Raw genomic sequence first — 14,714 nt, 5'->3', positions numbered from 1 at the left:
AGATTTGAGGCCAAAGATAACGAATGTGCTGGTACCTATGGACTAAATCTTCCTTTCTGACAAAATACACTGATTATGAGATACAAGGCAATTTTCTTAGAGCTAATAGCAACTGCTTATTGTCTCCAACTTTGACTAATTCCCTCCGCTCCGGGGCCATTCCTGCTCCTGGCAGACGCACGTGGTCCTAAGGGGCCCCTTGAGGAAGGACAGACACACGGACCTCTGCTCTGACACCTCTCCCAACTCTGTTCTGCTTGCCAAAAGGGGGTCAGGCACGTGTGTGTGTGTGGGGAGGGGTGTCAGGGTTCACCCCAGCTCTGCAATCCCTACAGCCGGTAAAGCTCTCCATCAGCAGCCAGCACCCCATCGCCTTCTCACAGCCCGGGCAGCGTGAAGAAACCAGGACTAAAAAGAACCTCGGAGCTATAGATGCACCTATTGCATTCCCTGATTTGCACCAGGCCGCAGAGCTTTGCGTGCCACCACTTTGTTTAGGGGTTTATTACTTGGGTGCTGGGGCTGGGAGCAGGGGGGCTGCCAGTCTGCGCACGCAGAACTCGCTGGGTTCCCATCTCTGCCTTGAGCTGCGGCAGCCCACACAGCATCCCAACCCTGCGCCAGACCAGAGCCTGAACACAGAGATTAAACGGACAATGCTTTAAGCGTGGCACAACTCCTCCTGAGGAGCATCACGTGTGCCACTTGTATTTGGACCCATTTAAATATATTCAATACTTGACGTGCAACTGATCTTGGTAATACTCCTCTATCTCGTGAAACCTCCTGTCCCTCATTAGAGAGGACTGCTCACTTCGTGCATGCAGACACACGCCTCTTGACCACCCAAATGTTTTTAAATAGCTAGATCAAGGAGCTAATAACTACACCACATCCGCGAGCCAGAAAAATTATTGCTCCTTATTGCTTCTTCGGGAGGCTCTTTCCAAACCCTGATATTACAGCAATCACCTGACAGCCTGGTTAATCATTTCTTTTGCATAAAATGTCCTCAAGGAAACACAGCCACATCAGGCACCAGGAAAGCAACCCGAAAATGCCATCTCCCCCAGACCACGGGCAAATCCCACTGGAACGTGACCCCCCAAAACGGCACCAGGGAGATAATCACAACCGATCCCCAACATTGGGTCACATGGTGCCATTTCCTCATTGGGGGATCCAGGTCAGGATCTCTATCTCCAGGCAGCACCGTTCCATTAAATATCTAGACAACAGGATTTTCTTACACTTCCCAGGGTTTTAAAAAACCCAGGGAGCTTGTTGACAGGTATTAAATCCCCTCAGAACTTCACCTTAGCTTTATCTCTGTAACACAAAAAAAAAATTCAGCACAGCCCTAAGAAGAAAAAGAAGCTGTACGGAGCCGGAGGCAGCACCAGGGATTGGATTATTCCCGTTTGCAGACAAGGCAGGCTGTGTCTATGAAAGAAAGTTCATGCACTATCCCTGCTAGTGTCTTAATCTTGTAGGTGTGACCTGTACCACCCTGCACGCAAAGCTGTTTTAAGCAGGGTATTCTTTTGGTTTTATGCTTTATTTTTTTATGAAGGACATTGAATTACGTGTTGACTACATGAACAGCTCCTATCATTAATTTAATTCTGCAGAAGGTCTACAAAATGATACGGTATTATTCAGCTAGAGCTTGTCCTTGACATAGAGAACGCATTTCTGGTATGATTTTGCAACAGTGGATATTTGCAAATAAAGCCAATTTTAAATTATAATGAACTCCGGCATTTGTCACTTCCTGCAGTATTAAATCCAAATCCATTTTCTTTAATACCGTATAAATATGCATTCGAACGAACAGACAGATTTATGCAAATATAGGTTCCTTCTGTGATATCAACATAATGAAACAATTCCGGATTCCCCTCTCTAAAGCCCCTTTCTTTTCCATGCAGCTGCCTTCCCGGCTCACTCCTTGGATTATGCTGCCAGGCAGGATCCATCAGCCTGGGAGCCGGCGACGCTGCGCGGGTCCGAAGCGAGCGTGTGCTGCCAAGCCAGCTCTGCCACAGCCCAGGGGATGGAAACGGCCGGCGGCTGCTGCCGAGCAGCCCCGTCCCGTCCTAGTCCCTTCTTTCCGTGCACTCCCTACTCTGGCCGGTGATTTTTGCGACGGAGCAAGGGGATGGTGGATTGCTTCGTGCTGGTTTTATTAAACGCGACGCCAGGGCAGTTACAGGGTGGGAGATCTGTGAGTTTGGTTTGGGAAAACAGCTGAGCTTGTTGTTGTACAACGATGGTGGGTTCCCAATCAGGATATATCACTGAAGGCTTCAGGAGACAGGCTATGCATACATCACCAATAACAAATTACATCAGCTGCTTATTTTCCCTTACCAGCACAGGAATCAACTTTAAATATTTCAATTTCCCCACCTTTATCATTCTGGGTTGCAAAGCAACTTGCGATGGATTTATACCTCTGTTCCCTGAAGCACCATCTAAAATACTCCTACATTCTGGCATCTCTGGGGAAGTTTAGAACTATTTACCCTGAAGAGGAAGTTACAGGGGTACGAGCACGCTGACACAGCAGTCACACCTTCAAGACAGCTCTCCTCTTTGTTTTGTACCAGAACAGGAAAGCAAGCTGGAGAATTGGAGATTTCTGTCAACAAAATTACAAAGGTTCAACTCGATACCATAAGCCTCACCCAGCACAAGACAGCATCTCCCCGTCCTCTTGGACCATCTCTCAGTGGCAAGTGACATTGTCCAACACAGTCTGGCCTTCTTGGGACACCACGAAATGAAACCAGTAACAAGAAAACCATGATGCATCACACCAAAGGGTCTGATGTGCCTTGCACCACATGGCTGAGTTTTGCTGCCTCCGTATCCCAGGCCAGCGGTCTTTGAGCCTTCAAGTAAAAGATTATGAATTTTCTCAACTGAATTGAGATGCTAAAGAAAAGCAATACAAATCAGGCAGCGATCTGAAAGGTGAATAGCAATAGTATGACACGAGTCGATGTCTGGTAACAAGCAGTCTTCACAGAATTCTAGCTGTGGAGAGATAAAAGCTCAGCATTTTAAAATCTGTCTTCTACCCATGTCAACATAATATAATGCCATACAGTGGAATAGTAGGAGCTTGATAAGACTCAGGGTTTTGTATTTTCTCCAGAAACGATTGAAAACCACTAAGGTTTCAAACTCTCTGAAACTCCATAAGTAATTTAGGAATGAGAGTACCTAGGAGACACTACAGAGGCATTGCAAAGAACTGGAGTGACTTTAGAATCAAATATACGTTCTAGAAAAATAATATAACATTTGGTACAAAATAACATTCATTACTTCTATAGAATTTTCTGGAGGGAGGACGGGCGTTGCCTACCTGCCTCTCTGGAAATTTGCATGAAGGACTCGACTCCTTTTTCTCCATAATTCCCTTCAGATGCCAAAGTGGACACATAATTCCATCCCAAAGCTTTCACAATGTCCACCATTGCTTGTGCTTGGAAGGAATCTGGAGGAACCACACGTGAGAAGAAATCATAGCGCCTGTCATCACTCAACTCTGGTGCAGTTGAGGCATAACTGATTTGTGGGATCTGTAGAAAAAAATAATTTCTGATAAATACACATATTCATATACTTATTGCACTTCTTGCAGCAGTTAGCTAAAGCAGTTAGCTTCAGCTGAGCCTCAGTTCATGTTGCATCCATCTATATTTCTCTACCGTGTTCCTTTACAATGTACAAGTCAAAGAAACAATTTTTTCATTGACTTCAAGTTACACAGAAAAATCATTAATCAATTGAAAACAACTGTACATGTGCACATTCATAATTTCTTCCTTTCAGGCAATCTTATTCAAATACAGCACACACAAACCATTATTCTCACCAAGTTCTTTTTACTGATCTTCTGGGTTTACTAGCATCAGGTTATTTGGGATCCTGAATGCAACTGAGTTTCAACCTATACCTGCCATGGCTGGCTGAACGCCAGAAGGAACCTTCATCAGTTTTTGGAGGATGAAGAAGCTCTTAAACATTACACGGCAACTCCAGATTTAAACAAAAGGATGTTTATTTTTTATTCTCTTGTGAAGGACAGTCACGAAGATGGCTGAGCATGGACATCTCTGACCCACAAAGACAACCTGGTTGTAATTCAGCTCTGTCCTAAAACTCTGCCTGCCCATGACAAACGGCCCATTGCTTTTCCCTCTAAGGTCAGAGTGCGAAGGAGACTGACAGTTACTTTTTATAACAGAGAAACCAGAATATTGTCCAGGGCTATTTTTACCTTGATAACAAAGGTCCCTAAGCAGTTATCAAGATGACAGTATGTTAATCCCCGGAGCCATTATGCAATTGTTTGAGTAACAGTCTGGGACTGCTCTTTAAATTAAGGAACCTGCCATATTTCTCACTTGAGATGCCAAGGAGGGGAAAAAAAAGGTTTGAAATATACACGAAACACGATCATATATAATGATTTTAGACTTCGAGACTGCAGAAAGGTCAGTATTTCATGCCTCACTACAAGCATCTTCTGCATTCTCGTATTCTGCCTCTGTACACCATTCCTACAAGTATTTATTAGCTTTCCTGCCTTCTCAGAAGGATAAACATTATATTTCCCCAGGCTCAATACTGCAAAGGGCTTGGCGCCCTCGGTTCCCACAGAGTTCAGCAGCAGATGAGAGCAAATGCAGTATTTCCACAGAATACACACCGTATCTATCTGCATGTACATTTATAACTACTACAGCAGAGTAAAAGCAGACCTGTAAAGCCAAACTGCTTCTCAAGACCCAGAAGATAAGTGAACTTATCCAAACCATCCCAAATTATTAAATACCTGAACATTTAGTTGAGACACGTCCCTGTGCGTAAAGGTAGAAATTACTGGTTTATTATAAACCGTAACAAACTGTAGCACAGGACTTATTTAAGAGCTTTTTAGCTTCTTTCAGCATCATCCTGGGGTGAAACACAGCTCGTGGCCCTTGCTCAAGCCCCACACCGGCCGGACCCCCGCGCAGGGAACTGGCTGCATCAGTCCCAGCCGTGGGACCGCTCTTACTCGCTATGAATTTTTAAACCTAAACAAACACTGGAACTTTCAGCGGGTGTTCGGGCTGTTGCTGTGGATGTCGGAGAACTGAATCCCCCGTTGCTTGGCACGGCATTTCCTTCGGATGAGTCGTGTCAGTCCTTTGCACGTCCGCTGGGTTTATAAGCACAGACGTGGCTAATCAATCTGAAGGCTGGGATGCTTTAGGTTTTTAATGCAAGACAGCAGTGGTCTACAAAGCCTTGTCAGATTTATTTTAGATCTGTGGCTTGTGTACAACATGTTGCCAGCGAGACTTTCCAGTGATCCAGTCACAGAAAATTACAAAAGTTAAAATTGAGGCTGCCAGGAAGAACACAGCATGGTGTTGACCACTGGTGCATGATTTACTTGCTCAGTATTTTGCCTAAGGGCCAGAAAAGCTTGGGGATCACTCTCAAAGACAAATAAATAGATTACACCAATTTATCAGCGTTCTTTATTTTTAATCTACCTTAGGGATGACTTTCAGCTAACACCAACTACTGCAGTTACACAGAAAATGCTGGGCACCCTGGCTGTCAAAAAGAAGTTAAATTCCTAATTTGTCTGTGCCTACAGTTGCTGTTGTAATAAATGACTGGTGACATTTTAGGATTGCTCTCTTCTCATTCGTACAAAGCATTTAACGGGGTTTGCTAAGCTGCTCATCAGCTTAACTCATCTATTTATTAGATGGTATTACGTTAAGTGGAACAGTTAACCAGGCTGACTTTATGGGTGCTGTTTACCTGTTAGTAGACAAGCATCCAGCACACAACACACAGTCCCACAAACAGAGCCCTACTGAGATAGCTGAGTCTTGGGTTTTTAAATTATAAATAAAAGAAAGGATGAAATATGAATTTTTATCCGTGGCAATGTTTGTATTCTAACTTGCCGACAACTGCTTTCTCAACTAAAAATCAAAAGAAGCATATTCTGCACTTTTACAAAGAGCAAAGCTTCTACAGAATTTGCTCCATTGCTTATACTACTTATGAGACTTTCTTGTTTTTTAGCTTTTTACCTGTGTCCATAAAATATTAAGCACTTCTGGCTGTTTCAAGCACTTGGAGTATAAAAAGCAAATATTGTTTGTTGTTTTTTTTTTTTTTAACCAGTGTTTCTTACAGGATATGTAAAAGTAACATAAAGTTATATGTATGAAGAGTATAATTTTCATAAGATTTTGTCTGATTATGGGGAGAAAGGTCCTTAAATGGATACAATATGGACTGCAGTCATTAGAGTTCAACTTTGTCCAGTACATCAGAGCATGCTGCAGGCATGTTTCCCCTTCCCACACATGCAAGCTCCTTCCCAGGTATCCAAAGGGAACATCTGTTTGCATCAGCTAAAATCTAACAATTCCTTATTTCTTCTTCTCTTCCTTTTTTAACATTCACATCCAATTGGATGTGGACAAACCTCTCTCAGACTCAGCTGGGAACCTTTCTCCCATACTTCACATCATATGTTCTTCTTCGTTACTGTTTTGTTTTTACCGAGGGTGAATTTAGTTTGAAAAACAGCACATCCCGTGAACTCCAGTCAGATCTCCATGGCCAGGCCCCCTCTCTCTGAGATCTCCTGCTTACGCTCGTCAGAGCAACATCCACAAGACAAGACACTGTGCTGCTGCGTGCCGACGGCTGCTCTCCAGCTCAGCTCCCAGCCATGGCCCTTCAGCTCCTGCGAACGCTGAAGGGCACTTGGAAATCAAAACAGATTGACCCACTTCATCAAGACCCAACCCCAGTTTGGCCAAATTTCACCGTTCCCTGTTCCCAGAGGTGATGTAAATGGTCTCACCATGCAAGGAAGATGAGCGGGGTCCAAGGGAGAACAAGAAGGGCTATAATTTCATTACTCTGATCGTGAAATTCATACCCTTGGTCAACCTTTCCCAAGCACATGCTGGTGCTTCTTGAGAGTGGCCCAGGCCTCCCCCTCGGGGCAGGGGGCTGGAGGCTCCTGGCTCACATCATGCAAGCAAACCTCCTGCCCCAGCGCCAGGAGAGCGGTGGCTGGATGCATGCAGACTGGGTTTCAGATTCCAAGGTGCAGAAAAAAGCCTCAGTAAAACTATCCACACAGAACTGCCGTTAAATAACTGGACGTTTAACAACCAAGTCTCCTCCACCCTGATCAGTCTGTAAAACCATCACCTAGCACTGCTGAAAGGCGCTGAATGATCAGCCCCGTGATGGGAAGTCTCTCGTTCACACGCAGACACAAGAGGAATGAGCAAAAAGCAGAAAAAGCTGTGGTACGATGCCAGGGATGCCTGAGCAATAGGCGATCTTAAACGTAGTTGTACTGCTACCTACTGTGTCCCCTAAATGTCCTCTCAGATGTACCCACCACTGCCAGTTTTCTTTCAGTTTGGTTTTGAAAGCTGCTGGTATGGTTCAGGCCGGCAAACAAAAGCCACCGACAGTACCAGCTAGCCTGCGCCATGCTCTAACCACACAAAAAATTGGAAGTTGATCCACTTCACTCAATTTGTGCACTAAATAAATAGCACCTAAATAAAAAAGTTTGCACTCCCCCTTCCCTATAGCTTTCCCCATTTTTGCAAGTTTTTAAATGTGTCACTCCTCTTAAGCCATACTCATTTTCCTTTAGGTCCTGCAAGGGTCCAGTTTGAGACACCACGTCCTGCTGCCATGGGAAGAACTGGGATGCCAACAAACCCAGTGAGGATGACACTGACTTCATGTCAGGATCACAGCATGGAGTATTTTAAACTAAGTGGCTGTTTTAATTAAACTGATAAATATTTTCTGTCTCTTGATGGATTTATTTTTCTCTGATTTTGGTAAAATCTGCTCTTTGTCATAGGTACCTCACATTCAAAACTTTAGTTTAAAGAAACAAGCTTTCTTTTCCACCACATTTTTCCTGTTTCCTGTTCTGAAACACATGTGAAACATCAAAAACCTCCAGGGAATCACAGTCTGCTTTCCAAATGGCTCTAACATCTTGGCAGAAGAGCTACGATCCATAAAGCACAGGGAATAAAAATCCCCCTGGCCCTTACGCAGCAAGGCTGCGAGTGAGAAAAGCCCGTGGTCCTCCTTCATGTACTGAACAGCAGCTGGCATTTGCAGAAGAGGCGTCGTGCCTGAGCCTGCGTCACGTAACAAGACAGGGGTGTAGCTGGAGCTTTCTGAAGGACGCTCCGGTGTTGGCAGACGGGCGGGCAGATCACTGAGGTGGGAGGCAGATTTTCCTGGAGGCAGTCGTCGTGTTTACAGGACAATGGCAAACATCACACTCGGGAGTTTTACGTGTCGTTCGCCTGGCTGATGTTCTGATTACAGCAGGAGTGAATGATTAATGCTGGGAACATTGCATTAGTCAGTGATTAATTAATGTTAATTGATTTTTAACATTGAACATTATTCTTCATTTATTTCATGTTCTTCTGTTAATGAAAAGCTCTCTCTGGATCACACTTGCTTGTCTTGCTAGAAAAGCGTGGCCTGTTTTGTGAGCAGCTTCACCAAAAGCCACAGCAGAAAAAACACCGAGGATCAACACGTCTCTCTGATGGTCTCCTAAGTCACTCTTTGCAACATCAACCATTTTTCAACATCAGATCTGGAACTGCGTATTTCAGAGTAAAAAGCAACTGAAATAGAAACTTGTTGTTCCAGTCCTTCATTGCAAACTTATTTTGCACTATCAACTCATCCCGTACCCTCCTCTTCCTCCTGCCCCTCCCCCTGTTCAATAGATCCTTCTTCTCAAGCAAAATGACAAAAAGTGGTGCGCTCCTTGCCAATGGCCAACTGTCTCAGCTGGAAACACGCAAGAGACCCAGCACCAGAAGACAAACCAGGTCCCTCCGAAACTGCAGTGACCACCAGAAGCACTGGGCTGACTGCCCACACCTCTGCCTCACTGCCGGCAAATTCATTTGCACGGCCAAGAACCCCATGAATCAGTGGAACTTATAAAAATAATTATTGCTACTCCGCTACTTCAAATGTGATTGAGTTCGGCTACATCTCTTCTGTAACTTATTAAAAGATTAATAAAATGGTGCACCTGAACCCAACTCACGAAATGACAGTAGTCAGAAAACGTCAGAAAAGGCAATTTCCCTAAGGGCCATGTGCAATTGAGATAATGCATGAGTATACCTGTTGAGATATTAATGAGCTCCCACCAGGGTAATATTAAGTTCACAGTTTGCTGCTTTTTTGCTTTCAACTTCCTATTAAGTTTTATTGATATGATTTCCTGACAATAGAAGAAAAGAAAAAAAAAAAAAAAACAAAAACCAAAACAACCCTACTTTGCTAAAGCCTCCTGAAGTCATCTCATTTGTCAGTGCAGTGTCAGTCTACACAAATGGCAAAATCCTGCCAATAACTTAACTTTACAAAAATAAGATGCCTGAAGACTTTTCACTTGGCTGCAAAACTCTTTGGTGTGAACTGATGGATGACTAACAATCTTGAATCTGTTTAGGTCTGAGATTTTATTCATGTAGAAATTTATCATGTCAGGATTTAATCATCAGTTAGTACAACTAGTCTTTGTTCACCATTTACATCTCAAATTGCATAACAAACAGCTTCAGCATCCTGTGAACTGCATATAATTGTTTTCATTGCCTTGAATTAAAATTATTTGAAGTTTCTAACTAGCTGTAATTCTCTGGGAAAAACTCCTCTACGCTTTCTTCATTTTCACTTTCCTCCAAACAGGAAGACAATTTTGCCTGAGCTAGATACAAAATAAGATCAGATTATGACTCAAAGCTCGCTAAGATAACAGGAATGAACCTTCCTGCTGATTTCCACTCGGCTGGAGGGGGAATTCGAGTTCACTCCAGTTGCTCAGGGGCTGACATCCGTGGGGCGGTGCAACGGCCTCGGCTCTTGCCCGCCCGGCAGCCGTCGGTGGCCCCGTGGCACGCCAGCCAGCTAGCCAGCATGGCCGTATATATAACAAATAATATCTCTGCCTTTTGTTCTCCTCCTCACCAGCCCTTCCGAAAGCTAAACACTGCTAAATCGGGAGCTTTGGGTAGATTTTCTCGAAGTGTCAATCTAGCAGCGTGTGCCCTGAAAGGTGCATATGAAAACAACTATTACTGCAATTCTTGCTCTAGGGCCCTTAAAAGACTAGGGAATAATATTCCCGACAGTCTTAGGTAATGATGAGAACAAATCCTTCTAAAGTGCTTTGATAATCCCTCTTTATTATGTTTTATGATGAAATTTTAGAAGTAGCGCATTTCAAGCTGGGTTTTATACTCAAGAATCAAATGTTGACAATGAGAAAACAAGGCAAAACAATTAGCAAAAAAAAGTTTTCATGTAAATCGATTTTCAGAGCAACAGAAATTCTTTCTGTACAGCTCTGCCATAGTCTGGAAGGTGTTTACATATGACAAACCTGTTGCTCTGTGCAGAAGTTACACCACAAGAGCAAATTTTCCCGAGCAGCGAACAAAAGCAGCATATCTAAAGGAGGGCATTTGTATAACAGAAAAATTTCAAACCCATTAATCTATTTTACAGTTCACCCTAGTTTCTCTCACTCTGTTTACCAATTACTAAAGCTATTGGTGTTCAAACAAAGTCCTGTTTGCTCACATCACCACCTCTCTTACGTTATCCCACAGTGAATTCCTAATAATGTATTAGAGATCAACACAATCACCTGCAAGGGAATTGGATGGATATTTCATAAGGTACAGATATACAAATATAAACAACGTCAAGTATAAATGAGCAGCTGAGTCTGGAGGAGGATAAGTGTATTTAATAAAACAGAAATATCTTCAAGAGCAACAAAAGAAACACTAAGAAAATAAACCAAATAAATGATTCATGTACATGAATTTTGCCTATATCCACATTGGCCCAGTCCACCAAACCTGTTGTGAGAGCTCCATCTCACACTACTCGTCCCATACTATGACTTCAGCCCATATGTGAATGGATCTTCTCTCAACTTGACCTCATAGACCAAAAGGACTATTAACATGTCAATCAAATTGAGTAAATCCTGCTTTCCAAAGAATTGTAAAGGAGAGATTTTCAAAGTGCTCAGCATCTGCAGTTGAGGACCTATGTCAGAGCTCCCAAGCCTCATATAAACTATTTTTTTTTTTTTTTATGAGCATTGCCAGGTGGGATGAAAATTCTGTATTTATGAAGAAGTATAGGCATTCTTGATGAGTTGTCAATGAAAAACTGGACAAGGTCACTGCTGTATGGACCTCTCCGTATCAGATAATTCAGGAATGACAGTGATAGGAAAATAAAGTAGTGTCAGGAAGGGTAATGAACTAGAAAAACAGGGGGAACCACAGGGAAAGGTTATTTGTAATCTCATTTTACTGAACTGTCTTCCCATGCAGCATAGACTTCGGTTTCAGTACATAATGAATAAACATTAGAAGCTCCATGCAGATTGTTGGGTGGAAATTAAGAGGGAAGGACAGTCCTATTAAAGAACTTCCTGTAATTGAACAGCGCAGAAATGGACCTTAACAGAGCTGTTACATGACGTGCCGCCGGCCTGACGTCCCGACACCACGGAGCAAGGCCGTGTGCCGTCGTGCTTCCGGAGCCATGGATCCGGTGAATAAGACCTTTTAAAATTCACAACTCCTTGATTACCAACATTATAATGGATGTAATCCATTACTGAAACAAACAACTCCAACGCTACTTTGTTTTTCTCAAATACAAAATATAACTGTCACTGACTTTGTAACAGAATGCTTTTTCATTTTTTTAAAAATTCATTTCAAACCTGAAAAGGGCATACGGAAGAGCCCATTTCAGGGCACGCAAAATCAACCTTCACCCCCAGCAGAACTGACATAGCTCTAAACTGGAAAGATATCCTGAATACTATTGACAAGCTGGGAGCATTTTCCATATCTACAAGGTCTCTCCTGGTTCCTTTTCTAGAATTACTCCAGAAAAACATAATTGTAGCAATTACAGGAACAGTAATTACAGCAATTAGTACTGTCCGCATAGTTCATTGGAGCATTTTATCAACTCAGATAAAAAGCAGGAATAAAAAAATTATAAAAACATAGTAAAATTAGAGGTGTCTATGAATATGAAATATCCCTATATTTCACCTTGATGTCCTATGCCTAGAACTAGGTCTACTTGTGACAACAATGAGCTTATGGCAAAGCTTGGGCTTTTACGGCTGCAAAATAGGAGTTGAACTCTTAACTTTTAAATGCTAAAAGACCCTTGGATAGATGACTTGAAACCAGGATCCACAATTTTAAAGAAAATTAGTCTTAGCAAGAAAATAAGCATCTTATCTCCCTATAGGGAGGCGGTAAATAATACCGTCCTTCTGATAAATAAGGACATAACACCTGTCTCAAGTTTACATGTATTGTGGATTAAGAATTGTCCATTTATACTTTCACCATTAACACTTTGACTTGTCTAATCTGTGCATTAGGGTACCCAGGCGCACAAAGACTGGTACCTGCGTCTCACTGAACATATTCCCAGTGGCTAAGATCTACAGATTTTTGTACTGAGTCAATTCATAATGAACCTATAGGCTCACTTCTCTTCCTACACAGGCATAAATGATTTTTTTTTTAAAAAAAACTTCTTCCATGACACTGCCTTCCTCTCAGAGCAAGGTTCTCCCATTCCTTGTGCCTGCCCGTGCTTTAATCTGCTCTCACTCGGCCAGAGCGCTGGTCCTGGCTCCTCCACACTGCCACAAGAGAGTAAAAACACTTGACCCAATAAACTGGAGAAACAAAAAGTCCTATCAGCCATGCTGATCCGTTATCCAGTAGGAGGAGGTACAAGAGGGAAGAGGGTAGTATAAAGCGTGGCTTGCAATTCCAGGTTTTTGTCCCTAAGGCAAGATGACTGAGATGACCTCCCTATGAAACACGGAGCCACCACAGAGCTGCTCAAAGACCTGCTGCAAATGGAGAAGCAAACAAAGTCATGAAGCAGCCATCTAGATATAACCTACTTTGCTGAATGTTTTGAGATTTAGAGCTCCAGTAAGTGCCTTTTCTGCAGTTAACAGTCTAATAACCTTTTCCATGGGCAAAGAGCATTCTTTATAATCAAGCTCCTTTGAGCAGGTTCTGTGAACCAATTCAAAAAGTTTCTGATTCTTAAAAATAATTCATTCAAACCTTTGGACCAAGCTGTGCCAAAAAGCACAGTTCCCACTGCACTGCTACTACAAAAATAGAACACCTTTGAGGAAGGCAGAATAGGATTTCAACACCACTGTCAATATTGCACATTGTTTTAGAAATAGGTGAGGCCCAAGTGGAATTCAGCTGTTCTTTCACCGTGTCCTTTAGAGAATTACTTAAATAAAAATCTCGGTCTGTGCTGTAGCTTGGACACAAAAGCTTCATACATATTGAATACTACTCCTTTGAGAGACAAAAATATGTTCCTCCGTGTATCAAAAGACGTCATGTTCTTTAACATTTCTTAGCTGTTGTGTTCCAGCACACCCACAACAACATAAAAAATAGGTCCTTTTTGTTTGCAGGTATTTGTGTTTGCAAGACCAACCGTTATCATCTGAGTTGTTAAGGTTTTTTCCAGTAAATTGTCATACCTTGGGACTTTGTTTCAAAACAATCCTTGAGAGAAAATTGGGGGAAAAAAAAAAAAAAAAAAAAAGACCAGAACTCAGTATTTGAATTTACACTGAAATACGAAAAGGCTTTTAGATACACACTTGCCTGATTTGTGTGTACAAATTCCTCTTTGAGTATAAAGTTGTGTTTATGTGATCATGAAGAAGATCACTTCTAAGTGCTCGCTTCTCAGAAGTAAAATTAGTTTTTATTTATTTTACTTACATTTTAATTTCTCTTGGTTTATCTGTATTTTAAATAATATTAAATTCAAAATTTAATTTATACTTTGTTATTATTCCTAGCCCTAGGTATAGAAAGTCTTCACCCCCCCCATGCCTTTGTAGAGATGCATTAGCACATCCCCTGATGCAGGCAGGCAGAGGCACAAGCCCCTTTCCCCATCCTCCCTGACATACAGACGCGTGCAGACAGACAGAAGGCAAAATTTCTCCCACCTGACACAACACACACATCCAGGTTTGGGGAACCTCTTACAGCTCCCATCCGCCAACAGAAATATTTATCTACTGCACCACAGAGATTATTGATAATACAGACAAAGGAACACGTGCTGTTATGAAACTTCACCACTTAATGTTTGTCGGTGAAATATTTAACTTGTTAAGAATTTTAGCTGGCTTGCTCATAAACTAGCAAGGTGATAAAGCCCTACTGGTTTGCAGATCTGGTTGATGAGATATGACCAGCACAGCACATTTATACATACTAGTATATATTCATTGATTTGACAATACTAACTAGAATATTCCTCCTAGGATACATCAGTTAAAATATCAGTGGTGACTGCCCATCCATTGAAATGCAAGAATGCACAGCTCTTCACCTTTTAACTCCGGCCCTGATAGAATGAAAGCTTGAGTGCAGTATTAAAATAATAGATGGTACTCTCCTAGAGGTAATTTGAAATCTTAACAAAGCATCAAAGGATCTTGTCTATTACGAGCTAATACTTCAAGCCAATTTTTAGCT

The 14,714-nt window shown here is 42.2% G+C and overlaps 1 protein-coding gene across 5 annotated transcripts in view; it reads right to left on the bottom strand.

The window, feature by feature from the left end:
- Positions 1 to 14,714, bottom strand: part of GRM7 (glutamate metabotropic receptor 7) — a 303,547-nt gene that overhangs the window by 197,369 nt on the left and 91,464 nt on the right. For all 5 annotated transcript variants that reach the window (XM_032995412.2, XM_032995409.2, XM_032995410.2 and 2 more), the window contains exon 2: positions 3,377 to 3,593. In XM_032995412.2, coding sequence (XP_032851303.2) covers positions 3,377 to 3,593 — 217 coding nt within the window. The remainder of the gene's footprint in view (positions 1 to 3,376; positions 3,594 to 14,714) is intronic.

The sequence above is a fragment of the Tyto alba genome, unplaced genomic scaffold (genome assembly GCF_018691265.1).
Source record: "Tyto alba isolate M040663 unplaced genomic scaffold, T.alba_DEE_v4.0 Super-Scaffold_3, whole genome shotgun sequence".
NCBI classification, from domain to species: Eukaryota; Metazoa; Chordata; class Aves; order Strigiformes; family Tytonidae; genus Tyto; species Tyto alba.
This window is presented reverse-complemented; position numbering and strand designations above follow the sequence as displayed.